Raw genomic sequence first — 26,572 nt, 5'->3', positions numbered from 1 at the left:
TCAGCAGTGCTGGAGGCTCCTGGGGAGCCCAAGCTGGGATTTAAAGGCTGAGGGAGGTGTAAATCACTCTGCCTCCAAAGCCCCCATGCCTCGAGCTGGGTTGGTCCCAATGAGCTCCAGCAGAACCCCCTCCCTTTGCTTTTGTCTTCCCAGCAGCACTGCCTGAGTCCGCCAGGGAAGTGTAAAAGAAGGATGCAAAAGGCAGGATCCCGTATTCAAGAAAACACCTTTATTGTACACGTTGGCTTTGTATTGCTTGTATCCCCTCCCCAGTCCCATGTAGTGCAAAAAATTCCTTGAAACAGAGTTCCACATAAATAAGGGGGGGGGTGACTTACAGAGAAACCAAAGTGACAACGGTTGGACATGGACACGGCGGGTCTGCTAGCGGCGAGGGGCGAGCTGTGCCCATAACGGGGTCAGCACTGCCAGCCACAGCTGGACCCCTGCGGGACACGGCTGGATCCCCCCCAGCCCAAGTGGACGGAGCTCACATAGGAAACAGCACATTTGGGGTGAGACAGCACTAAGTGAGGACGGCAGAGGAGCCGCGGAGAGCTGGCGGTTCTCCTCCCCACGCAGGGACAGACACAGACGGACGCACGGCCCCCGCTGAGGTCGTGCAGCACCAGAAGCAATCCCGACCCCGGCGTCAACCCGGGGGCAGGTGCCGACACCTCGTGTCCACACAGTGCGGGTCGGGGTGCTCCGGGGACAGTTTCTCCCTTTCCTTCCTTCGTTCCCTACAGAGGAAAGCAGTGAGCACCTGCATAGTTAGGACGTGGGGCGCGGGAGGCTCCCCAGGTTTCTGTTTTGCAGAACAGCCTCGGGGCTGGTATTGCTCAGGGCCCAACTGGTGGGTGACAGAAGTGATGCTGCCCGTGCTGATGGAAGGACAGCATCGCCATTGCTGAAGGTTCCCACCACCCTTCTTCCATTCCTCCCGTTGGCCTCAGCAGCCAGCATCTCCTTCGCAAATGATCCCAGAGCTGCTGGCTGCACTCCTCATGTTGCTTCCAGGGATGGCAAGAAAAGAATTCAGACCTTGGTCATGCACACACACACACACATACAACTCTGTGCCTATTTCACCCTTGTTAATGTGAACAAAGCTGGGGAGTCCTTGGCTCATCCCAAACTCAACGTTCACCCCAAGGAGTGGAGAAAGCAGGGAATCCCTATTGAAAAGGTAGGCTAAATACCGTCACTGTGGGGATGGGTTGGGGTTGGACTCGATGATCTTAGTGCTCTTTCCAACCTCAGTGACTCCATGATTACAATCCTATGGGTGAAATCTGAACACAATGAGGAGTGTGGGAACAAGGAAAAAGGCATCAGCCCCAACCAAAGAAACAACATTTCACCACGTTCCCAAGGCCACAACTGGACCCTGTTTGAGGTACTGGTGGCTGAGTCATTCCCCTTCAACATGGGATAACATTCTTCCAATCCAAACCTCACACCCTACAGCACACACATTGAAATCTAAGCAACCCCAGAGGTTCCATAGCACAGGTCTGGAAGGACAGGCTTGTGATTTACGGTGCTAATTGATTCAACCTTCATTTAAAGTGGTTGCCTAATTGCCAAGGAGCTGCTAATTGCGCACGGTCCCATCCGTGCTGTTTTCACTGTACATATGGTATCTCACACATGCACACACACCCACACATCCATAGAGAACGTCTTCCAGGACACAGTCATCATCTCATCAACAATTAAGAAAAGTAATTGCATCCCTTCTGCTGCCTCCAAAGCAGATGGGATGGGGAATACCAGCAGAGTGTAAAAATAAAATGATATGAAATCATTAACATTAAAATCTTGCGTTCAAATTAAAAATAATAATTAAAAAAACCCAAAAAGGTGAAAAGTTAATGCCAACAAAAGTAATGCCAGGCGATCCTCCTTGTCTGGAAGGCTGGACCTTGCCATCAACCCGGAATCTGCTCTGCAAAGAGGGGAACAGCAATGAGCTGCTCTGTTCCCAGCCAGGCGGCACAGTGGGATGCGTAGATGGAGCAGGGATGGGTGCAGGCAGGTCCATCCCATCCACTTGCATGACTCCCCATGGCTGGTTGGGTCCTTATGAATGAAGCTTGGTCTCCAAACTTCACCTCCTCCAGGCCCTTGTCCCTTCGCTGGGCTTCATTTGTGTATTTTTAAGGCATCAATTAGACACCATTGAGAACCATGCGGTGGCCTCAGAGTCTTTAACAGTGCACATTAGTCTTGGTCAAGAGTTTGGCTACAGTGACATTCGGAGTGGCATTGCACATCCAACCGCGTCCCCGGGAGGAGCACTGCCCACCATGGCAAAGCCCCCCAGGCTGGCTGTGCTGCCCATGTGGCACCGGCTGGATTGCATGAATCCAATAAGCAGCGATGGTTTTGAGGTCCCCTTCCCCAAAGAAAACACGTAACCCTTTGGGAGAGCGGTGAGATGAGTCCAGGGATGGAGTGGGAGCACCCCCTCTCCTGGTGCTGTGGAAGGAGGGTGGTCCCCCAGGAAGCACAGTTTGGGGCTCGTTGATCCGAGGTGTGCGCCAGGGATGGCTCCGGGCTCCATGGGAGCAGAGGGGCTGGGGATGGCAGCCAATGCCTTTGCTCTGCTCCTACAGTGAGCGGCTGCCCCGCAGGATGGATCCCCGACCCCCTGGAGGTAAGGCAGGTCCCGATCCTTTGTCAAAGGCTCGTCGAGGACACAGAGAGCGTAGGCGAGGAGGGGGGTGGGAAGTTGAGAAGTTCCAGCACGGCCACCCCAACGCTGCTGCGGCGGGTGAACATGCAGGAGGCTGCCACCCACTTGTTGGTGCGTGGGTTGTACTTCTCGATGGAGTTCAGGCTGGAGCTGCCATCGTTGCCTCCCACCGCATACAGCCAGCCGTCCATGGCCACCAGGTCGTGGGTGCTCCTGGAAGGAGCATGCAGAGACAGTGCAGAGGCTCAAGCATTGCCTCCAGTCTTTCCCTTTGCTCTGATATGTTGCTGCCTTTGTGCAGGGAGCACGGAGCCAGCAGGGCTAACCGGCCCCCTGGGCACGGCCTGCATTTTGCAGTGCCAAGTAAGGCAAGGCTTTCAGAGACAAGCTCCCAACCCTCCCTGCAGCAGCTGCAGCCCAGCAGTTCCTTACCTGCGGATGTTCATGGGTGCCACGCTCTCCCACGTGTTGGTTTTGGGGTTGTAACGCTCAACGGAGTTAAGGCAGCTGGTCCCATCATTGCCACCAGCCACGTAGAGCATCCCCTCCAGCACAGCCACCCCTGCGCTGCTGCGGCGGCTCAGCATGTTGGCAATGGGAGTCCACGTGTTGACCTGGGAAGGGGCAATATGCATTGGTGAGACACAGGTATAGGTCATTTTCCACATGTCCCTGTGATCTTAGCCCTGATAGGACACTTAGGCAGCGCTCTAACCCTAACCAAAAGATTTCTGGCAGGACCCCAGCTCTTTCCCCTTCATCCAAAAGGCCAGTGAGGAGCAACCCTCATTCCATTGCTATCTGGAGCAGAGGCAATGAGCTGCTTGCCCAGCAGCGAGCTGGACTGCAGCACTGCCACAAACACAGGGCCAAGCTGCCTTTCCAACTCAGCTGCAGTAGGACAACAGCAAAATTTGTAAAGGAGAATCTCTCCTGCAGGAAGAACTGCAGTGCCCCAGGAGAGACCTCTGCTGACAGCTCAGTAAAGCACAGCGCAGCAGACAGAGCCACTGCTCCGTGCCAGGCTACCAGCATGTCACAGCTGAACCCCAGCCATGGGAATCGAGCTGTATCTAGTTAAATTTGCACAAGGTATGGCAGTGGCTTTACAAGAAAGGCTGTTCTGAAAGCCTCTGAAACTGATGCAGCCTGCTCTAATAGAGCTACAGGACCCCAGACCCAATAGCCCACTCTGCAATCCCAGCTAACTGCTGGGAGGGGGATGCAGTAAGGACCTCAGGCAATGGGGACAGGGAGAGCTCTTGGGGCTGAAAGTCTAAGAGAGAGATCTCAGGGTTTGCATGGGTGAGTTTTTGCTCTGGAGTGCACTCAGTCCCTGCAAAAGAGCTGGACAAGGCATCGAGAACCCCTCTATTTTGTGCAGCACCAAGGAGGTGTGCTACAGAACCATGCATAGCTGCTTGCCCACAGTCTGCAGTGTTCTCTTGTGCCCACTGGTTTGCTGCAGGGCTCCATCAAGCACCCACCAGGAGAGGAGGAGGAAGAGGAGGAGGAGGAAGGTTACCAGGCATGCTTTCTTCTGTAATTACCTGGGGCTCATACTTTTCTACTGTGGCTAAGTGGGATGAGCTGTCATATCCCCCAACAGCATAGAGGTTGCCTTCTGCAAAGACAGTCACACACACACACAGATTAGCTACAAAGCACAGCAGCAGTTCCAGCACAGGATTTATGGGGTGCCCATGGGGGCTGTGGGCTGTGTGCCCCCTGCAGTGCCCCCACTCCCCAGCAGCCAAGCAGCTCTCAGCACGGCTCCCCACTCCCCCCTGCCTTGCAGCACTGTGAAAGGTTCACCAGGCAATTTCTCAACACTTCCCAAAGAACTCGCCCTCCTGCAGCTTCCTGACCTCCTCATTATGGGAGCTGTGAGTGCTCCCTGCTGGAGCAGCGGGTTATTTTGAGAGGTGGGGGCTGAAGCATAGGGAAGGCCAATAAGGAGGTGTATGAGCTGTGATGGAGGGGAGGGAACCTCTGAGTCAGCACTGAGAGCTGAAAGCTGACAATGAGGAAGAGGCAGTGGGGGATACCTCGCAACTGATGGTGGGATGGTGAGAAGCTGTGTGCTACCCCAGTTGGAGGGGAGGTGGTAGTACTTGCATTGACCCCAGAGCTGCACTAAGCAATGAAGTGGCCACTTCTCACCCTTTACCCTCCCTAGGAACAGAACTCAATGGAGCCGTGAGACATTGTAGAGACACCTAATGCTGTGACACCTCTTGTAGAGGCAGTTTTGAAACCACACTATTACTTGCATGATTTGGAAAGGAACTGTCCCCCTTTCATAGGGGAGGAGGAATAAGGTGGTCTCCTCCCGCAGCCAACCCCCTTGCTCCAAGCTAGAAGGGAGCACAAAGGGGCTGAGGAGCAAGTTGTGGGGTTCCCTGGGGAGCTGCCTCCAGAATGTGATGAAACCCAACTACTACCGAAACCAAGGAGCAAGGCAAAGGCAGGGAGTAGGTCAGGACATAGCAGAGGGATGACAGGGCAACCCAGACCCACAGCTGGGGAATGTGAGGAAGGTAGGGCAGGAATTTGAACAGGACATCAGAAGGAACCACCAGAAATGCAAGAGACAGTCTGCACAGAAGCAGGTTGTGTCCTCATGCCAGCACCCACCTAGCGTTGCCACCCGGACGTAGCGTCTCCTGGTGCTCATGGCAGCGATGGAGGTCCAGGTGCCTGTCAGAGGGTCGTACCGCTCTGCGCTGCAGCAGGCAGGGACACAGGAATTCAGGTGTGACACTGGCAAGGCCCAGCTCAAAGCTCTTTGACACAAGCCCTCCTGGGCAGCTCCCAAGGAAGCTTGGGAAAAGGGAGGGAAAAATGGAGGGAAGAACTAACAAAGGCCATGTTTGGTTGGGGCAGAGGACTGCAGAATGGTGTTGTCTGTCTATTTGTTTGTTTGTTTTTCCATGAAGAAACTGCCTGTGCCAAAGACACTGGAAGACAGAGCTGGATAGCAAGAAATCTACTCTGTCAGGAGAGGACCATGTGGGCTTCCCAGCACCCAGCACCAAGGACAGAGCATGCAAGAGCAATGGAGGAGCCCACAGCCGGCCATTCCCTACCTGTTCAGGCACGAGGCCCCATCGTACCCCCCAGCAGCATAGAGAAGCCCATGAAGTGCTGCTACACCCAGGCAGCTCCTCCTGGTGCCCATGGATACCTCCGGTTGCCAGGAGTTAGTGACAGGATCGTAAGATTCCACCGTGGCCAAATCTGAGGTCCCATCGTAACTACAGGGAGAAAAATAGAGTGTGAGAACTCAGACTGTAGGACCTGTGAGCTGGGCCCGGAGCTCCAGAGCAGACCCCATGGCCTGGTCCTGGCTCAGATCCCTACCCCATGCTCCCTTACCCGCCTACAGCATAAAGCTTGTTCCCAATGGCCGCGACGCCCACCCTGGCCCTGCGGGTTGACATGGAGGCCACCATGTGCCAGCGGTCCGTCCGCGTGTCATAGGCCTCACAGTCCCCATGGATGGCAAACAGGCTGCCCCCACCTGCAAACAGAGCACGCATCATTCCCAAGGCCATGGGTAAACCTTGGGAAAGGTTGGAAAGCTGGAGCTTTGTGCAGATGTGAGGGTAACCCCCTCGTTGGGAGAGCCTTACCCACAGCAAAGAGCACAGTGCTGGCCCCCTCGCAGCGCCGTGGCCTGGTCCTGCTGTTGCTGAGGACCCCCCTCTGCTCAGGCATAAGGTGGTACTTGAGGGCTTCGATCAGCAGGTCCTTGCACTCCGAGTGGTGCCGCACCAGCAGCTCCGTGTCCACATTGCTCATCAGGAAGTCCCGGCTCAGCAGGGGCAGCCGCACACATTTCATGAGCTGAAAGCAGAGAGGTTGCATCCCATCAGTAGGGTGGGAAGGGTTCAGCAGTGCAGCCCCCATTCCTCCCCTTCCTATTTCTGCCCACATCCCATCCTCTGGCTGCCCTACAGCTTCCTTAGAATCACAGCATCATTAAGATTCCAACCTAAACCTCACCTGGAGCAATGTGAGGCCATTCCTTCTCATTCTATTCACCCACCCAGACCAGACATCAGCAGTGTTGGGTTGAACCAGGCCATCTTCCCCAGCAGACTCACCCTGGGGACATGCTGTCTCCTGCTGTCCACATCATGCTTGACCCAGCTGAGCACAGCCCGGTACACCTCCTCCTCTGATGGCACATTGAGGCTGTCACTAGAAATGAGGTCCAGCACCTGCAAAGAAGGATGGAAAAGGCAACTCCCAGCTGGTGCAGAGCAGGAGGAAGGGACATGTTTCCATAGCAGGGAATTGGACCAGCAGAGCAGCACAAAGAGGTACAAAGCAGCCTCCTGCAGACACTGGTGGCTGAAGGGGGTACGCAGCTAAGGGCAGCTGGTCCCCCAGCAAGCACGTGCAGCTGTGCTTCCCCCTCCTCACAGCCCCAGTGTAGAAACAGCTCTGCCCTCGGTCTCCTCCTTGGTTTATTCCTCCCTTTCTGCATCAGAGACTGCTGCAATGCCTGACACTTCCAATAAACATCAGTGAGATCAGGCAGAATACTCTGCTTGTACGGGTCCCTTCAATATTTCATGGGATGGAGCCAGGTGCTCTGGCTGCTCACAGTGTGCTTGCTTTGCCTGCCAAGGACAGATCTGGAGCAGGTGGAGAGCCATACCCCCCTTACTGCCATGCACCCCACAGCCCCGGGGATGGATGGAGTGAAGTGGGTCCCAGGTTTGTGCACCCAGGGAGAAGCATTCAGAGCTCGGGTGGCAGACACCAGTGACAGCAATTATCCTCCCTGCTGCCCACCCATCCCTATTTCACAGGGGATTAAGCTCACTCTGTGACAGCATTCTCCACATGTATTGTTTCCCCATCAAACAGAAAGGACCAAAGCACAGAATCTGGCTGCATTCCCCTGCTATCCCCTGTCTTGTTCTGACTGTGCCATTCAGAAGCCTTGCCTGTCCCACACCTTCATGCTTCCATCAGAATCTCACCTGTTTAAGAGGCAGCAACATGAATTCCTCCGTCTTGGACACCTCTACAAAGTGTTGGAGGACGTACTTGTGTGCAGACTTGAGGAGGTCACTGCAGGAGTGTGTGTCGGCAAAGCCCCGGATCCCCAGGCAATTAGATGGGTCGAGTTGGCTGAGCAGGAACTTGCAGCAAGCATCCCTCACCCCATTGAGCTGAAGCAGGCTGGCAGCAGGAAGAAGTGTCTGGGCAGTGGAAAAGAATGGGGAAAGAAAAGGAGCTTCCAAGGCAAGGAAGCACCATTTCCATCACTAGTTTAAATAGCAGCACAGGTTTACTTAGCAACTTCACAAGCACATAGAGGACAAAGCAGTCCTTGTTTCCAACAGGATGAAGTTTAAGAGCCAAGTAAGACACCCATGACCCCCCACAGGGCTAAGAAATGGCCATTGCAATACTGCTTTAAGGATCACTTCCATCCACACCAGCTGCAGGAGCTCAGGAGTGCAGATGACCACTGTTAGATGCAAGCACCAGAAACAGTAGAAAGCCCTGAGCACAGGGAGAGAAGAGCTCCAGAGGTAAGGCTTTATGGCATAGATAGGCCTGGGGGATGGGGTCTCCTACCTGCACATTGCCCTCGCCCACCACGATCTCTGCTGTGTAAGCATATTGCACCAACTGCTCCAGGGCTTGAGGGTCGATGTCGTGCAGCGTCACATGGGTCTGTCGGCTCTCACTCATCTCATCTGGGGCAACACAGACACCAGATATGAACAACAGACCTCGGGGTGTTTCTTTCTTGTCATCCACCTCCTGCCTATTCCATATCTACGCAATGTCCATGGCCTGGTTGAATTGTAGGCAGACAACATTGTAGTGCAGAAGGTTGTCTGGGTGAGGGGATGCAAGCTGGCAATGAACCACGAGCTCAGCTATGCCTGATAAAGAGATGGCTCTTGGAAGAGCTTCCATAAGGTAGGAGATGGACAGGAAGAGGTGTGCAGCAAAGAGAGGGATACAGGGGAAGAGAAGAGGAGGCTACTTGCTTGTGAACATGGCGTGGAAGTAGGGGCTGCAGGACGCCAGCACCACCTTGTGGGCCTTGATCTCTTTGGTGCCCACGTGCAACACGATGTCGCAGAGCAGCCCGCGCTGCCGCATGCGGTTCATGCACACGAAGGCATCGTGGTAATGGCGCTTGGAGTTGTGTGAGATGCTGTGGCCATCACGGTTGAGGAGCTGCACGCCGCCCTCCATGGCTGTGCTGGGAGTTCTCCCTTCCCAACGTCACTGGAATGAGGGAAAATAAAGTATTAACCCAAAGGAATGGCTTGAGATCCATACAAGTCCTGTGGTTCTCAAATATATGGGCTGAGGGTCTTCACTGCTCTGTGAAGCCCATCTGTGGGTCAGCATCCTCCTCACCTGCTGTCAAAAGGGCAATGCTTTACAATAGCTGTGGTTTTCCCTTGATGTCACACCACCTCCTACATGTGAAGGGACATGATTTAACGAAGGGTTCTTAGGGTGGGATGGTTGGACATTGAAGATCTTTAAGGTCTTTTCCAACCTGAGCAATTCTATGATTCCATATGATCCTCATGGGTCCCTTCCAACTCGGATTATTCTCTCACTCTACAAAGCCTATACAAGAAACAAGCAGAGCACGCTGCCCTCCTGCATCCCCTAACCAGGCACAGCCCAGCAGCCCAGCTGCAGCATCCCAGGAGGGAGGAGGGGAGTGTGGAGGAAGGAAGGAAGTCATCGTGCCACATCCATCCACCAGCCCCCGCATCCCTGCGGAGAGAGAATCCCCTCTGCTCCCCATTGCCTCGCCACACCTCCACATCTCCAGCCTAAAAATAGAGCCCCCCACGCTGTGCCGGCTCAGCCACGGAAGCTCTATTCATGTTTAAATAGCAGTTGTGTCATGTACTAGAGTCTGGAGGAGGGAAAGGATGAATAAACATCTTTTCTGAGTGGGAGAGAGGCCTGCAATGCCCTCTTCTCTTGTGCATCATCAGTGTGATGTGAGATTCCCTCTTCGCTGCCAGGGTGGGCACAGTGTGAAGGCAATGCTTTCCAGCAGGGAGAGCACAGTGCTCTGTGCCCTTTGGGTCATTAGTTAAGTACTGAGCAGAGGTCTGCAGAAAGCTGCAGCATCCCCAGCACCACCAAGCATCCTTCTCTCCATCATCACTGCCAGGAGGGCGCAGAGGGGACAAGGCAGGACGGGGTGCTTGTAGGATGGGGAGGACAGCATGTCTCCAGGGGGTGGCACGGGATGTGGCTGCAGCAGTGGGGACAGGCAGAGGGCACAGCTGAAGGGTACATCGCTGCCAGCGCATCCTCAGCTCCAGCAATCAAATGCATTTCCAAAGAGGGTCGGAAGTGTTGGGCTCTCTTCCCAGCCCTGCCACTGAGTCATTGCACAACTCAGGGCAAGCACAAATGCAGAAGTGACAAGGGTGACATTATTCCCTGCAGTGAACCTCTGAGCTCAGTCAGAGCCCCACCAGCACCTCCTACATCCCTACAGTGCTCCATGCTGCAGCCGTGCCATTGGGCTCCAAAGCAACCAAGCTGCACTCAATGGAGACACCACCCCAACCCCCCTAGTGACCCCAGGTCCCCAGCAGCATCCCCACCCCATGAATGAGCCCTCCCTTAGGATCTACACAGCTCCTACAAAGCCCTCCTCCCTCCTGGCCCCGTGCATCATGGAAAAGCAAACTTCATTCCCAGGAAATGAAAGTCTATGAGCCCTGCTAAGATATAATTAATGGGGAACAGCGCTTGGACCACAGGAGACAGTAAGGCAGTGTGCAGGGCTCTAGGGGGGGAAATCCATACAAGCCCACTTTTGTGGGGCACGCAGCAGCCCAAGTGCACGTGTTATGCATCAGCCAGAGCGGATGCAGTGCTGACTTGTAATGACTCCTGGGTTATGACAAAAAAGAAAGGCAGGCGTTTGTTTGGCTCCTCTGCGACAGAGCGTGGCCATGCATAACAGCTCTGTTAATGAATGCAAATGATCCCTGCCCAAAGGGAGGTCTGTTCTCTCCGCACACACACACAAAAAACAACACCCCATATTTTGCTGAGAGCGGAGAGAAACGTGCTGAGCAATAAGCAGTGAGCTGAGCATCCGCTGGGGAGAAGCTCAGTGATGGCCTCTTAGCCCATGATGGCCCTGCAGAATGGCCCCTTGTTGGCTGCCCTGGGTGGAGGTTTTTGTCTGCCAGCATATCCTGATATCCTGCATAGCTGGCCAGGTGGATGGAGAGGGTGAAAACAGCCCTACACCAGCACACAGAATCCCTATATCTAACCCCACTGGGATGAGTCCTGACCCACCTCCCAGCAAGCATCCAGCATTCCCATAGTGAATAGAGATGCTCAGTTAACATTAAAACTCAGATGAAAGCCAGATTGGGCAGAACAGGAGAGCACAGACAACTGCTGCCCAGCTCAGGTGGGGAAGCATCTTCCTCCCTCTTGGAGCCAGGCTGGGATAAGATGTTCTCCTGCAATCCAGGGACTGCTCCTTCCCTTTAGCAATCAAGAGCTGAGCTGGCAGGAACAATAGCTGCTGTTGTGCTGCTGCAGCGTGAGGCCACCAACACAGCAGTACTGACACCCAGGAACCTGGCTGGGCACAATGCAGGCTGCCCACACATCTCCCCTTCCATCTGGCATCACAGAGGTCCCGTTAAGCTGTGTGCTCTTGCTGAGCCATCCCTTCTGGTGCATCTCCGGGCTGCGTCTGAATAGAAGCTTTAAGCTAGCATCAGTAATCCTCTTGCAGTAGGCAGCTCTGAGACAGCAGAGCCGTTTGCACAAGCTGCAGCTGATGCACACTACCTGCCCTTATAGCTCGAACTGAGATAGCCCACATTTTTGCTGATTTCAGAGGGCCTGACACAGCTCATGCTAGAATATATTGCTCTTCTACCTCTCCCGACAGCAAATGTGATTGAAGCAGGTTGGAAATCATCCAGCTGTATACACCCAGGGCACTAAATCTGGTCCTCGGCAGAGCCTGTGCTGGCATCACTGGCACAGACAGGACACTCTGTGCCCTCACTACAGCACAGAGAAATTCAGCCCCTCCTCTCTCCACCTTCATCCAGGGAATCTGAAGGGACAGCGTGCAGCAGCTCATCTTTAACATGAGGTTAATCAAGCATTCAGCCTGGAAGAGATGAAGTTACCAATGGTGAGGAAGCTCAGGACTGGGAAGTGCACTGCAATGAGTCCATGGAGCAGCAGAGCCCCCATAAAGAGCTGGTTGTACCCCCCCAGTGACCCCACATCCCCCTCCTGTTCCTCCAACCCTATGGCAAGCAAGGTTTGTGCTGCTCCTGCAAGCAATGGAATTAATCTGAGAGCCACAGCCAGCGCTGAGTCTGCAGGACTGAGAATCCCCAGCTCTCTGTAGGGTTGTGTTGTGTGTGTGTGTTTTGTAAATGAATTAGGCATAAGTGACACGCACTGAATCCTCCTGTCTAGACATCTGCAGAGAAGTGACAAGCTGCCAGAGAGGATGTGGAGCCTTGGCAAGGGGGGGTGGGGAGGGCAGGGGAACGCTGCACACAATTGCCAGCTCTACAGCACAGACACAGTGCTGGCTTCAGGCAAGAAGGGCATTCAGCACATTGACCTAGTCAGTGCCTTTCAGCAGCTCAGCACGTTGGAATCAATAGGTTCTGATGCATATGGAAGGCTGGAGGTCTCCTATTGGAAGCTTTTCTCCCCATTTCTCATGGGGTGTTTTGTTTGGATCCCAGTTACCCCAACCCAATATTCAGAAGTGCCTTTGCTCCCATATATGAAAAAAGAGAAAGGATTTCAGCCTGGCCTGCCTTGTGCCTCCCTGGATGCACACTCTGCTCCCTGCCCCATGCACACCTCACCCAGGATATCTTCTTGCAGATATCGTCAATGCAGCTCTCTCATTCCTTGCACATAGGGGACGGTAGCAGCTCCATACACAGCTGATGGGCTCAGAGGTAGCTGTGCTGACATTTGGGTCACACCAAGTAATGGGTCAGGACCTGCACGGTTTCAATTCCCGCAATGGGAAGAAACAAGAAATGGAAACTAATTCATCAAGATGCCTTTGAGATGCTCAGCAAAAGGTGAAGGTCTCCAGCTGCACTGGGATCACACAGCAGCTCCTACAGTCCAGCACAAAGCACACCAAAATCTAAGCAAAAACAAGCCCTCCTGCCTCTGCCAAGGGTTGGAAATGTGGGTCATGTCCCAAATCCCCCTTCCCAGCATCATTCAGCAGACAATGGAGAGCAGCTGTCACATCCAGTTCTGCTTTATGGCACAAGCTCCAATCACAGTGGCACTCGTGAGCTCCTCCAGCCCCTTTGACAGACACCTCTGACCCCAACTCACTCTTCAGAACGGCAAAGAGTCACAAGTAGAGCCTGGGTCAGGTGCAGGCAGCCCCTGGCAGAGGAGCTCTGAACTCCTGGCTCCCAGTCTTGCCAAGCAACACCCCAATGGCACCCTTTGCCATCACCCTTCCAATAGCACTGTGCCCTCCGCCTGCCTGCTCTGCACAGCAATGGTGACTGCAGAGGGTGGCATTGGGCCAGCTTGGAACAGGCTGTGGTCAGTGGGCACCGTGGGGATGGGCTGGGATAGGAGCTGGGGGCATCAGTGGTCTTTTCCTACCTGAATGACTCCGTGATCCTCTGATTACTTGGCAGTAAGTAATTGACATCAAGCAGGAATGACCCCCATGGGTCATGGGGGGGTTTGGGGTTCCTATGGGGGGTTATGGGAGTCCTGGGGGGGGGTTATGGGGTGATAGAGGGGGATTTGGGGGTCCTATGGGGGGTTATGGGGTCATAGAGGGTCCTATGGGGGGTTATGGGGTCATAGAGGGTCCTATGGGAGGTTATGGGGTGATAGAGGGGGGCTTGGGGGGTAAAAGAGGGGGTCTAAGGAAGTGCTGATGACATGAAGCAAGGTGACAATGGTGAAGGAGAGTAGGAAAGACAAGGAAAAAAGCCGAGAGAAGGACAAGGGACCTTCCTTGTCACCCAAGGCACTAAGGAGAGGCTCCATTCAATCCTAGATCATCAACCCAAGAGAGAGGGAGCTACAATTCCTGCCATCTCCTGCTCTGAATTAGATGCCGTTTGCTTCATTCACACATCAATCAGCTCCCAAATCCTTCAGCCTCACTCAGTGCCATGCTGAATACCAGGATCAGGAGGGAAATTTGGGCTGCAGAGAGGAGAGATTGCAGAGCTGATTGCTTGGCTGCAGTCATCCTAACCAGAAAGTTGTACAGGATCACAGAACCATAGAATCATTAAGGTTAGAAAAGACCTCTAAGATCATCTAGTCCAACTCCAACCCATCACCACTGTGCCCACTACATCCTATGCGAGCCTAAAAGTCCACAATATCAGGTGACCTTACTTCATTTGGGATCTGCACAGCACTCTGTGTCCCACTTGGAGCCAGTTTGGTGCTGCAAACAGGGCAACCAGCAGCTGTAGGAACACAAGATTAGCTGCATTGTTTTCTTTTTCCTCCCAGCTATTTTGCACTTAGGGAGTCTGGCTGACTTCCTCACTGGGACCAAAGGAGCATCTATGTGAGATGCATGTAGGCATCACAAACCTGTTGCAGGATCCCTATACAATGGATGGATGCTCAGGAGACCTTTGAGGCTCCTTTCAATCTTTGGAGCCAAGAAGTCGCCTCCATCCACCCAGCAACCATCACATCCCCGTGTTACTGAATCACACCAGAGCTTCTCTCCCTTCAGCACTGTTTATTCTGCAGAAACCCCATTATTTTAAGACAAAATCCTTGTATTCTATTGGCCCAGCCCAGCAGCTGGTGATGCCTCCAGCCCCCTGCTGCCCTGCTGGCTCTTAGCAATACAGCTCCTCGCCCTGCCGGTCATTGCAGAGACCCTAAAACCCCCCATCCCTCATTACATCCCGCATCCCCCGGCTACCACCGACATCTCTCCCTTTGCCCTTCATCTCTCCCGCATCAAACAGTGCATCCACGGAGAGATGACACAAAACAAGACCGCAGAGCCAACTCCGGCCTCATTGCGAACCCTGAGCCGTTTCCTTCCGCTCGGACCCGCTCCCTCCCCATTGCCTCTATACCCATATAACCCATATAACCCCACACCGGGCTCGGTAGGGCCGTATCCCGGTTACTCACGGCTCTGCGGGATGCTGCGGGCTCCGCTCTACCCGCACCGCTGCTGCCAGCCCCGGGAGGGGCGGGGCCTGGAGGACGAGTGGGGGCGTGGCTATGGATAAACCACGCCCACTTTAGGACTTGGCCACGCCCCCACAATATGGCCGCCACTATATATGTGGCGAGGCACGCTGGGAGCGGAAGTGGGGGTGCAGAGAGGAGCGTGCGGGCAACATGGCGGCTGCTGGGAGGAGGTGAGGGATGCGGTGAGGGGGTAGGCCCGGCTGGGGCTGGGGCTGGGGCTGGGGCTGGGGCTGGGGCTGGGGCTGGGGCTGGGGCTGGGGCTGGGGCTGGGGCTGGGGCTGGGGATGGGGCTGGGGCTGGGGCTGGGGCTGGGGATGGGGCTGGGGCTGGGGATGGGGCTGGGGATGGGGATGGGGCTGGGGATGGGGATGGGGATGGGGATGGGGATGGGGATGGGGATGGGGTAGGCTGGGTTGGGGGTCTGGGTTAGGCCCGGCTGGGGCTGGGCCTGGGCCTGGGGCTGGGGGGCTGGGTTAGGCCCGGCTGAGGATGGGGTTGGGGCTGGGGTAGGCTGGGGGGCTGGGTTAGGCCCGGCTGAGGATGGGGTTGGGGATGGGGCTGGGGTAGGCTGGGGTTGGGGTTGGGGTAGGCCCGGCTGAGGCTGGGAACACCTCTCCTTATTCACTCCTCTCCTTTGGTCCCGCAGGAAGTTGGAGGAGCTGAGTGTGGACGAGTTCCTCGCTAATGGCTACGAGTCAGAGCCTGATAGCGGTTTGGAGGAGGAGGAGGAGGCCCAGCCTGTTGCGAAGGGGAGGAGGCCCAAGCCTAAGGCTGCTGTGCGGTGAGGGGCTGGGATGAATGGGGGTCGGGGGTGGGCGTCATTCAACTCTATGGAGTGGGAGAAGGCTGGGCTCTAAGGAGAGGCTGTATGAGCTGCCTTTGTTACTCCTATAAGGCTCTGCGGAGACCACACTGCAGCCTTCCAGTGCTTGAAGAGATCTCCCTTTACTTAGTGCTCAATGAGGTCTTGATACTGCTGCCCAAAGCAATGCAAGCATCCCATCCCTAGAGGTGCCTGAACCCAGGCTGATGTGGTTTAGGTGGACCCCTTCCACAGCAGGAGTTGGGGTTGTGTGAGCTTTAAGGTCTCTTCCAACTGAAGCCATCTTATGGTTCTATCTTTCTTAATCCCGAGTTAAATCAAGTTTTGATGAGGCCTTTGATTCTGTCTTTTCTTAATCCTTAGTTAAACCAAACTTTGAGCCCTTCCAGAGCAGCTGTTAAAGCCACAGCCCTGATTATCCAATCACCACTCAAATTAGCTGCAGGTGTGCTTAGTGCCAAGTGGTTGCTTGCTTTTCATAGAGCACTATGAGTAAACATGTTTTAATTCTTCTCTCTCAGCAAAAAGGGAAAGGCATCTGAGCATAAAGACCAGCTCTCCCGACTGAAGGAAAAAGATCCTGAATTTTACAAGTTTTTGGAAGAAAATGACCGAACGTTGCTGAACTTTGATGCTTCGGACAGTTCTGAAGAGGAGGAGGGAGGGTTGCATGTCCTACCTGACACGTTAGAGGTAGCAGAATGCAGAACTTCATTATGTGTTAAATGTTTCAGTGCAGGTGTTAATTACATTTGGGCTGATGCTTGCACAGGTGAAGAGGTTCTCCACTGATTAACTGCAGTGCTTGTAATCCAGAAATCAGCTGTGGCTTTGAACTGAGCATGAGTTAAGCTGCAGGGCTGAAGTAGCTTTATTGGGCTTTGTAATAACCTTAATTTTGTTACAACTTTAATGGTGTTACCAGCACTTTGTATAATGCAAATCGCTACTGCCTGCTTTCTTCTTCAGTAGTTAATCAGCAAAAGAGATAAGACCAGAAAATAAATGTCTGTTTTCTTAGTCTTGATATAACATCAACTTTTTTAGGAAGCAAGTGATGAAGGTGAAGAAGATGATGATGATGAAGAACGTGAGAAAGTCAAACAGAAGAAAGCTGAATCCATCCCTGTGAACTTGAAGATGGTTGAGGAATGGAAGAAAGCGGCAGCGGTGAGCAGGGAGTGAGAATACAAAGCACCAGAGCATGTTGTTTTACATGTTTGACCACATGATGCCACCTCTAAAGGCTGTCTTTTAATTAGTGCATCTTCCATAGAAGTACAGAGGGGATGGTGTGCTGGTTCTGCCCATAGAGCTCGTGTTAGTTCAGCATGACTTATCTTTGCAGCTTTTACTTGGGCTGCAATATTACTCTTGCTCTGAAGAGAAAGAGAAACTGGAGTGCTTCAGAAGAAGGCAGAAGGATTAATTCTTGTTCACTGTATTGCTGTGCATTGTGACTTGAACACTTCCAAGAACTTATTTCAAGTCCCATTTTGAGCAGTGTACTCTGAAATATCTTGCTGCACCTGAGAGTGGGAGGGAAGGTTAAATTGGATGATTGCTTGCAGCTGTTTCTGCTTCTCCATCCTTCTGCCCCCAACCAATTAAAAGCCTTAAACTTATTTTAAAGCAGGTGAAAGCCGTTAGCACTTGCAGCTGTCTTGTTGCTTTTTCTTACATTGAATGTTTTATTTTTTACAGTTAAAATAAATTCCATCACTCCTATCCCTGTAAAGTGCTTCAGAAGTTTACTGTTTGTTTCTTATTCTTTCCTCAGAGAGGGCTGACACCAAGACTTTTCCATGAAATCACTCAAGCATTCAAAGCAGCTGTCGCAACTACCAAAGGAGACGGTGGTGGGGCTGATCCCAGCAAGTTTCAAGTCCTTGATGCTGCAGGTGAGTTGATTGCCACACTTTGTGTGAAAAGGGAGGGAAGGCTTCTCTGCTGGGAGAGGGTGAGATAAGTACTGAGAGGTCGAACTTACCCTTTCTTCCTTGCTATCGTCTCTAGGTCTGATCTTACAAGACTGTTTTGCTTTCTCACTCTATGACATTGTATAACCTTAACATAGTTTGGAGCTCAGTTTTTCTGTCAAGCTCATATATCCCTAATGAAGACCTCTCACAATAGTGCAGGTCTAGATCTCCTCTACAGCATTATCGTGCTGTAGCATAGAGGAAATAGAACTTGTCTCCATGCCTTAGCTCCCTTTTATGTGAGCTCCAGGTTGTATCTGGGGGGAGAGTGGTATATTTCTGACCAGAAGTCATGGGTCAGGCTGGAAGCTTGTGGAAACTCTAGTTCTGTAGGAGTTACTGACCTGAGCTCTTCAAGGAGCTCTTCTTAGTTTAGCTGGGGAACTCTGAATATATATGGAAAACGATCATTTGTAAATGTTCTAACTTTTTCTAACCAGTGTTCAATGCCCTTGTATCCTTCTGCGTCCGGGACCTCTTCAGCTGTCTGCAAAAGCTGCTGCTTGTGAAAGCCCCTAAGAACAAACAAAAGTAAGTCTGGGGAGATGTGAGAGCTGTCTGGGATTATTTCAGATCTACATTCTGGCAGTGAGACTGGGAAAAGATAGCAGCTCTTTCCAAATAGTTATGAAGTTGTCTCAGAGCTGCCTACCCAAGTTTCATTTTTTCCCCTGTGAAAGTGCATCCACTTTAATGTTAGATTTCAGCTGCTTGCACGGTGCGTGTGGGTTTAACAGAAGGGCATCTGGAACTGTGTGTGCTTGTGATCAAGGCATTGTGAGTCAGATTTCAGAGAAAGAGGGGGGGCCAAGCCTTCTACACACAGCAAGGCCAAGTACTTCAAGCAGATGTTCTTACTGACTGGCAGTACTGAAGAAATGAATCCACTGTTCTTCATGATTTGTTACTGCTTTTTAAATCTAAGCCCAATTCTTGTTTGCTTCCAGAATGGCCCTTCCTTCCAGCAGTCCACTTTGGAGTAAATTGCGACTGGATGTAAGAATGTACCTGTCTTGTACCATCCAGGTGAGGAAACCTCGTGTTTGTGTTGCCAGCAGTGGGATGTGTATCTGTGGGCTTCTGATCTGGGTGTTTTGGAATGAGGTGGGTGAGCTTTTGCTCACCATCACTAAAAGGAGAGCCAAGCAAAGACTTAATTAACGAGGCAGGTGTGCTGTGAGGTAGTGGTGACATGATGACCTAGCAGGAACATCATTTTGATCAGCCAAACCTTTTCCTTGAGTTATGGTGCTTCTTACAAACAGTAGAACTTGCAAGAGGCTCATTCCATGCAGAGTCCTTGCAGTGTGAGGAGGATGAGGAAGATTTGGCCATTTGTAGTGAGGTGACAATGACATTAATGTTGTCTATAAGGTGTCTTAAACTATAGATACCCTCAGCTGTTGTTACAGTATGTCTATGTGAGGGATGTCAGTGCCCTGAGCTCCTCTTTTGCCAAGACGATGTGCATTCAGGGCAGTGATTTAACCTGGCATGAACTTGTTCTGTTCCTGATATAGCTTGGTTTTTTGGGCTTCCTTCTAGAAGAGGCTTTTATTCCAGTCCTCTGGTAACACAGTTACTCGGGAACAACAAAATGAGATCCTTAATAGTTAAAGGAATACTACAAGCTAACTAAGCTTTCTTTATTTTTCCCTGTAGCTCCTGTCTTGTTTAACAGAAGCCTCTGTTGGAGCAGCAGTCCTCCAGCATGTCAATTCCATAGTGCCTTATTATCTATCCTTTCCAAAGCAGTGCCGGATGCTTCTCAAGGTAAGGTGGCATGTTGTGGTTTCATGGCAGTCTGGTCAAGACTGGATTCTCTCTTCCAGTCCCAGGAAGAACTTTTTGCTTCTCTTCTGGTCTTCCTGGGTGCTGTGAAAGTCTTTCATGGTGAGATGAGTGGGCACGGTGCTGTGTGTTACTACTGCTAGTCCCCATACAAAATGGCGGGGGTGTTCTGGGGAAGCTGTCTGTTTCCTTGCTGCAGATGGAGTACTTGCTGCCTGGGTGCTGAGGCTGTGTTTAGTCTGTGATGGTATTACACTCTGAAGAGCTGGGGGTGGAATATTTTTGCAGAAACTTAGTCACAACTGCTAAGTGCTGAAGAGCAACAGAGGAGGTGTGGAAGAGCAGAAAGAGGGCAACAGGGTGATGTGTTGGCATGAAAAACTGCAATATGTCATTTAGATGAGGCTGGGAATGCTCTGGTAAAGATGTATGGTTCCCTTGCTTTGTTTGATGTGGAGGGTGGGCCTCAGGCCTTTCTGTTAGCAGGAGGGGTTCTTTGTCCTTTTGCTTATCTGTATCTTTTCCATTCCAGCAAGCAATCCATTTGTGGAGCACAGGTGAAGAAACAGTAAGAGTACTATCATTCCTTGTGCTGAACAAGATCTGTCGCCACAGGAAAGATGTGTACCTAAGTCCCTTGCTCAAGGTAAGCCTGGCATTTCTTTTACTCTACAGCTTTCCTGAAGTTATATGCAAAAACCTTAAGGCAGAAGCTTTGTTGTGTGAGCTCTGTGCTGAACAATGTAGAGATGGAAAGATCCTCTTCCTGGCTCTGTTGAGGAAATAGCAGGCTAAAACTACCTTTGCTTATTCTTTATAAGTGGCTGTTTCTTATAGGAAACACCAAGGTGGGGAAGGTTTTGTTCTGACTTCAATGTGGTTATATCTCATTCTCTTTTCCCCAACAGCAAATGTACATTGCGTTTGTGAAGAATTCAAGGTTTACCTCCCCCAATGTGCTGCCCATGATCAATTTCATGCAGCGAACGCTGACAGAGATGTATGCCCTGGACACACACACCTCCTACCAACATGCCTTCATCTATATCCGCCAGCTTGCCATTCACCTGCGCAGTGCAATGACCATAAAGAAGAAGGTGGGTGCCTACCAGTGTGGAAGGAGTACCCCCCTGTGGGGAATATGTGGAGAGAGGAAAACTATTGTAGCCACTTGAGGCTTTTGGTGTCACTGTAGTGCCCACAGGTGCATCTGCCCCACTTATCAGCAGCTGGTATTGCCAATCTGTACTGTTTATGGGGCATCGTTTAACAAAGCAGCTCAGACCTCTTGGGAACAGCCCTGATTTGGGCCACCTCCAGTCTGACCTAGCAAATCTGAGTCAGATTGCTAATCCTGGCTTTATTCTTGTTTAGCAAAACAGATCCCTATAGATTAATGGCTGAGCTGCTCCCAAACATTGCAGGATTGGTAACCAGTTAAATCTCCTGGCTGTTCAGACATGAGGATAAATGAAGTCTGGGATATATATATTCCCTAATTGGATTGAGTTGGCTTCTTACACACTCAGTCGTGGCCCAGACAAGACTTAAATCTACTTGTTTTCACAGCTGGGATGGGTTGTGGGAACTTTAGGTGACATCAGCACAGCCAAAATGTCCAAATCTCAGCAGTAAGCCAATTAATTTAAATTGAGTAGTGGGTGGTTATGGAAGATGATTACAGGAGCAGGTTGTGCTGTACAAGAAAAGCTGAGAAGAGGCCTTGGTACATTGTAGTGAGCTGGGGATTCTCTGTGATTTCCAGCTGCAGTCCAAGTCCCCATCACAAGGTTTGGGCTGGTAGTTGACATTAAATACTTCTTCTCTCCTTCCAGTTCTTGCACACCTTGTTTCCATCATGGGAAAGAGTGACCTGGGCTTTGGAAGTGTGTGTGTGAAAGATGAGTTGGAGCTGAGGCTCCTTCAAAAGCATAATCTCTTAAGGAACTTCGGTGTAATGCTTTGGATTGTGAGGAGTGTGTGGGCACACAACTCCTTGTTAAGGGTGTCCTTAAGGGACTTGTGTTTAGTTTGACACTAGAGAAGATGCTGAAGCACATTGCAGACGTGGATAGGGACTTGCCCAAATGTCCTTTGGATTTGTGCTGCTGGTTGTGTGATAGACACAGCACTGAATCTGCTGGGTGAAGCATGAACCACAGCTGGAGTGTTATGTCTCTTTGAGTGGATCCTTTTGGTGAATGCTGAGTAAAGAGTCTTGCTGAGAAACCAAAGTGATCTCTCTTCTGCCCCATTTTCAAGTCTTGGTGTCCATCCCTTTTCTGCAGGAGAACTTCCAGTCCGTCTATAACTGGCAATACGTGCATTGCCTGTATTTCTGGTGTCGAGTTCTCAGCACGATTTACCCCAGCGAGGTCATGGAGCCATTGATCTATCCTCTGACACAAGTCATCATAGGCTGTATCAAGTAAGTCGTTTTTTCTCTCTCTACTGGCAGTGCTGCTCTCATCTGATACAGCAGAGCTCTGACTAAGGGGTGTTACTGCTGTGTGATTTGGATTTAACATTGCATTGTAAGGAACTCTGAGCTGCTTTTGATGGAGGCATTGTGAGCATATGCCACAGTGGAATTAAAAGACTGTTGAAGAGGAATTCAGCACCTCTGTTTCCCCTTGCTAATATAGTGGGCTCAGGCTTATGTAAAACCAGATAGTGTGCACAAAGGAATGGGTACAACTCCCGGTTGTATAGGGGGAAGATTTACTTAACTGTCTTGCAACAGAACCTAACAGCAATGAGTGCTAAACATGGAATCAAGTCTTCGTCTCCAGCTCTGTGAAGAATTGGCTTTCTGTGTGCAGTTGTTGATGTTTGAAGTATTAGGGGCACTGTTTCTAGTATGTCTCTGCTGAGAGGTTTTTTTTTTTTCCTTGTGGTTTGTGTGCTTATATAGAAACTGCTGTTAATGGACGTTGAGGGAATTTCTGAATCTCTGGTGATCTCTGAAATCCTGTTAGCTCTATAACCAGATTCTCAGCTTTAAAGCACCACCCGCCTGCTCTCGAAAAACTCCCAAGTGGTGATGAAGATAAGCAGATTTAAACGATCGTTAGGGCATGCATACATCCTCCCCCCCATCCCCCATGCACACAGGCTGCTTCCCACTGCTGTTGCAGAGCTTTAGCTGTCCTGCAGACAATTCAAGGCAGTTTTTTGCCTGTCTAGGTGGATAAATCAGCTAGCTGGGGCCAAGGAAAGGTGAATGGGGTGAGTCTCAGCAAGAGTAGCAATAAATAATGCTCCTGTCTGATGTGCAGGGCTGGTTGGCATGGAATACAGTTACCATCTGACATGGCTTCAAAGGTTTGGATGAATTTTAGAGTGGGGAAAATAGAAATGGATCCCAGGATAACAAAGCCGGTGTCTGGGATTTGTAGAGTAGATATGTTAGCGTGTATGGGATATACAGATACATAAGCATGGATGGGAATGGTATGGCAGTGTGGGCTCCTGCTTGAATCTACGTCCAGGACTTCTTAGGTGCAGACTGTCACTTCTTAATTCTTGCTTAATTTCAGGCATGTCTGGAAGGCTCAGATAGAGACAGGGGAATGGGGCTGCATGGTATCACAGTGAGCAGGCTGCTTTGCAGAGACATTATGTGCTGCCCCTCTCTGTCACCCTGCTGCTCAGCTGTGCGATGGGGTGGGAGGGAGGGAAGCTGGGCATGCAGCCTTTCCTGCACAACCTTTCAGTTGTGCTGCTGGTGTAGCCCTGCTGGGAGCACCAGAAGGGTGATGGGAGGCACTTAGAGGTGAAGAGGCTCCTTCTCTAAGTGCCTTTAGGCCGGGAGGTGGCGCCTGGCTCCACTGAAAAGCAGCAAGTGGGGATGTCTGTCTGTCTGCAGGACTGCATTGCCTCCTTGTGTTGCCCCAGGGGATTATGTGAGGAAAGCACCCACTCCTCACAGGCTTTCTGCTCTAGGCAGGGACCATGCTCCTGTTTCTTTCCCCCCTCTTCTTGGAAAGGTGTTTTTTTTTCCCCTACCTTGTTCCTACCCCTAGCAGACAAGGTAGAAAGCCAAGCTATAAACATGGTGCTGGCTTACAGCTAAATGAATATCTGCGGTGCACTGAAGTTTTGATCTCCATCCTCCTGGTGTGTTCAGAGGAGAAGGCAGGAACCCCTGGGGTGACCCCTGGTCAGATCTTCTTTGCAGATCCAAGGCCCAGCTGTGCTTTGTATTCCCTGTGCATCCAGCCAGCAGGAAGTTGAGCAGATCGGTGCATCGCAGAGCACTCTAAAATTAATAGTCTTGGTTTACAGTAAATCTATACATTTAGCAGGTTTATCCCTTGATCAATTAATTCCTGAGAATGGCTTTCGTCATCTCCACTGGTGCCAGATCAGGGGTGCAAGTAGATTTATTTCTATAATGGATCCAATGATAATTATTTCACTATTCCGTGGGGTTGGAGGGGGGGGGGGAGGATGGAGGTGATTTATGGTACCTAGTTAAATGGTGTTTTTTTTCCCTGCTCCTGGGTTGCTCAGCAAGCTCACTTTGGGTGGAGGGGGATGATGTACCTATCTATCAGATCTAAGGCTTGTTAACTTGTTAATGTTAGGGTATCCATGACTTCCAGGCTGAGCTAGTGCATAGTGAGAGGTTTCTAGAGTGGTAGGTTTGTGACTGATGGGCACTGCATTGTCCTCTATTGGTTTACATGGCATGGGGCAGCTCCTTCCCCATCAGAACCTGGCAACCTGATGGTTGCATCGCAGAAACTTGTTGGTGTTACAGCTTCAGCATGTGTGCATTATATTTCCCATTGTGGGATGGCTTCTGCAGCTTGGTTTGCTGTGTGATACTAAAGCTGTCCTCCTTTTCTAGTGTAGAAAATGCTGAAGGCTGTAGATGCAGCTCTAGTTTTAACATGACCTGATATCCTTTCATCTTTCTGCTCTCCAGGCTGGTGCCCACAGCTCGTTTCTACCCCCTGCGCATGCACTGCATCCGTGCCCTCACACTGCTGTCAGAGAACACCAGGACCTTCATCCCAGTCTTGCCATTCATCCTGGAGGTTAGTTGGTTCCTGCTGATCCAGCTGAGGCTTGTGCCTGTTTCCTAATGAGTTTTCATTTACCATACCCACCAACAGCTCCCACAGTTACCTGATCTGCTTTCATCCTAAATTCCCTGGCAAACACTGTCTGAACGTATTGTATGGTTAGCAAATAGGATTAAACTTACGTTCTCCTGTGAGGGGGAGAGTATCTGAGATCAGCTGGGTGCAAAATGCATTCCTGGGTGGTTAAGCAAAGGGTGTTCCAAAGAGGAGATTCAGAAGCTCAGCTGCAGTAACACCCTGAGCTGTGCTGTTAGTTGATCCTGATGATACATAAGAGTTTCTCATTACCAACTTACAAAGGAAAAAGGAAAAAAGTCTTTCTAAGAATGAAGAATTTATTTAGGAGAAGTATCCCATAAAGGCAGCCTGGCAAAACACATTATGTTCAGTTGAAATATTGGGTCTCTGTTTCTCTTAGGATAATGCTGAGGCTGTCCAGCTTCCCCACGTATCGGACTGCTGACATCGCCCCATGTAGGTCTTGCTGTGCTGCTGTGAGGGCACAGAAGTAGTGCAGCCATGTTTCTTAGAAGAAGGGCCTTTGTGTGAGGGAACAGGGCAAGGTGAGGAACACAGAGCACCAGCAGGTCAGAATAAGGCAAGGGCATTCGACAGGAGTGAGGGAAGCTTCTATAATAAATGACCTGAGTCAGCCAGGCTCATTCCTAATCAAGTTCTGTTGAAGCAAAGTCTCTTGTGGTTTTGTGTTGTTGTAAACGTCCTTCACAAACCACATCCTCTGAGCCTGCGGGAGCCGGTGGTGTTTATAAATCTCCTCCTATCCCTCTCCACTCTGCCCTGGCCCTGGCCTTGTGTGGCTTTGCCATTCGCCTGCTTCCTTCCTCTTGTTCACACACATTTGAAATTCTGCCAACCAGATTTAGTGATAGAGGCATCTCTGCTCTGTGGTGGTGGAGCCTGGGGGGAGGATGATTCCCTCTGCTGCTTATTTTCTCTAGAGCTCTGAGATACCATTTTCCCCTTGAGGTTGCTTCCCCCTCGTTGTGTTCTGGCCCCAACACCTCGGCTGTAATCTGTGTCAGGCTCCAGCCAGATGTTACCACACTGAGTGCTGAGCTTCCTCCCTGCTTCCACGAGCCCCTGACCACATCCTACCCTGCTGTGTGAGGCATTGCTTGGCCCAGCTTGTCCAGGCCTTGGTGACACAGGAACAGGGGGGAAATGTCTGCATGAACGTTGGGTGTGTTGCTCGCATACTTTCACATTCCTTTGACTTCCAACTTGGAGTGTTAACCTCAAACCTCCCAGCAGCTGCCAGCCTTTCCCTGCTTCCTGCCCATCTCCTGCAAGGGGATCCCTCAAACACCCCGAGGAATTTCCAGGAGCTGTTTCCTTTGCCCTTCTGTTTCTTCCCAACTCCTCTCATAAAGGTCTCTGAATGCTCTCCACAAATCCTGCTCTAGGTGTACTGCACCTGTGCAGTTGAGATAACAGGAGCACCAGCACATAGAGGAGAATTGAAGTGCCTGAACTTCAAGGTGTGTGGCACTGCTGAGAGGAGAAACCATGTTCTTATGCCTAACTTAATGCTTTACAATGAGCCTTTTCATACTAGCTCATAAAGTTACCCTCTTTGTAGAAGAAACTTCTTCCCTGCGTCCAACTTGATTTTATTGAACCTGATTGTTAACTTACAGTGTTGCTTACCTGGTTCCCATCTTCCAAACCTGCTCCAGAGCTGTGTGTAAAGCAGTCACTAGTGAATACCAGGGGGAGGTGGGAAGTTATTGAATACTTTAGTCTTCTCCTTGTCTGTTGTTCCCAGCTGCCTGTATTGCTCACTAAGGGGGAGTATGCCCTCCCAGGCTTTCCTTTTCCAGCTGTTGTACCAATAAAAGCCTTTCTTGCTCTCCTTTGCACCCCTTGCCAAGTTTAATTTCAGTGAAGCCTTGGTCTTCCTGACCCCATC

General features: G+C 51.2%; 2 protein-coding genes across 4 annotated transcripts in view; one reads left to right on the top strand and one right to left on the bottom strand.

Moving 5' to 3' along the window:
• Positions 1 to 207: 207 nt before the first annotated feature.
• KLHL17 (kelch like family member 17) lies at positions 208 to 14,967 on the bottom strand. Of its 3 annotated transcripts, none has more exons than XR_014932143.1 (12): positions 14,891 to 14,967; positions 8,725 to 8,968; positions 8,303 to 8,424; positions 7,699 to 7,920; positions 6,811 to 6,927; positions 6,337 to 6,550; positions 6,080 to 6,224; positions 5,791 to 5,958; positions 5,339 to 5,524; positions 4,252 to 4,325; positions 3,134 to 3,315; positions 208 to 2,914 (listed from the first exon to the last, which is right to left on the bottom strand). XR_014932143.1 is itself a non-coding variant. In XM_015882693.3 (12 exons), the coding sequence occupies exons 2-12, from the start codon at positions 8,933 to 8,935 to the stop codon at positions 2,686 to 2,688; spliced, it is 1,773 nt and encodes a 590-aa protein (XP_015738179.2). In that variant the 5' UTR covers positions 8,936 to 8,968; positions 14,891 to 14,967; the 3' UTR covers positions 208 to 2,685. The 3 variants fall into 3 exon arrangements, 1 of the variants encoding a protein (XP_015738179.2); XM_015882693.3 differs by having other exon boundaries at positions 5,339 to 5,427; XR_014932144.1 differs by lacking the exon at positions 5,339 to 5,524.
• Positions 14,968 to 15,074: 107 nt separating this feature from the next.
• The window catches only part of NOC2L (NOC2 like nucleolar associated transcriptional repressor), a 29,833-nt gene continuing 18,335 nt past the window's right edge, over positions 15,075 to 26,572 (top strand). Inside the window, exons 1-12 of the mRNA XM_015882692.3 lie at positions 15,075 to 15,123; positions 15,600 to 15,734; positions 16,298 to 16,469; positions 16,824 to 16,946; positions 17,557 to 17,677; positions 18,199 to 18,289; positions 18,706 to 18,784; positions 19,421 to 19,531; positions 20,082 to 20,195; positions 20,458 to 20,646; positions 21,838 to 21,977; positions 24,483 to 24,594. Coding sequence (XP_015738178.2) covers positions 15,104 to 15,123; positions 15,600 to 15,734; positions 16,298 to 16,469; positions 16,824 to 16,946; positions 17,557 to 17,677; positions 18,199 to 18,289; positions 18,706 to 18,784; positions 19,421 to 19,531; positions 20,082 to 20,195; positions 20,458 to 20,646; positions 21,838 to 21,977; positions 24,483 to 24,594 — 1,407 coding nt within the window. The 5' untranslated portion in view covers positions 15,075 to 15,103. The remainder of the gene's footprint in view (positions 15,124 to 15,599; positions 15,735 to 16,297; positions 16,470 to 16,823; positions 16,947 to 17,556; positions 17,678 to 18,198; positions 18,290 to 18,705; positions 18,785 to 19,420; positions 19,532 to 20,081; positions 20,196 to 20,457; positions 20,647 to 21,837; positions 21,978 to 24,482; positions 24,595 to 26,572) is intronic.

This window comes from Coturnix japonica, chromosome 9 (assembly GCF_054131305.1).
Source record: "Coturnix japonica strain WE chromosome 9, WE-NBRP24, whole genome shotgun sequence".
In the NCBI taxonomy this organism is placed as follows: domain Eukaryota; kingdom Metazoa; phylum Chordata; class Aves; order Galliformes; family Phasianidae; genus Coturnix; species Coturnix japonica.
This window is presented reverse-complemented; position numbering and strand designations above follow the sequence as displayed.

Excerpts from the sequence above, each read along its gene's own strand:
- KLHL17 (XM_015882693.3), bottom strand. The coding sequence starts at position 8,935 with ATGGAGGGCGGCGTGCAGCTCCTCAACCGTGATGGCCACAGCATCTCA. Across the intron at positions 6,928-7,698 it reads TGTTGCTGCCTCTTAAACAG|GTGCTGGACCTCATTTCTAG; the intron begins GTGAGATTCTGA and ends CCTTCTTTGCAG. Across the intron at positions 6,551-6,810 it reads GGAGACAGCATGTCCCCAGG|CTCATGAAATGTGTGCGGCT; the intron begins GTGAGTCTGCTG and ends CTCTGCTTTCAG.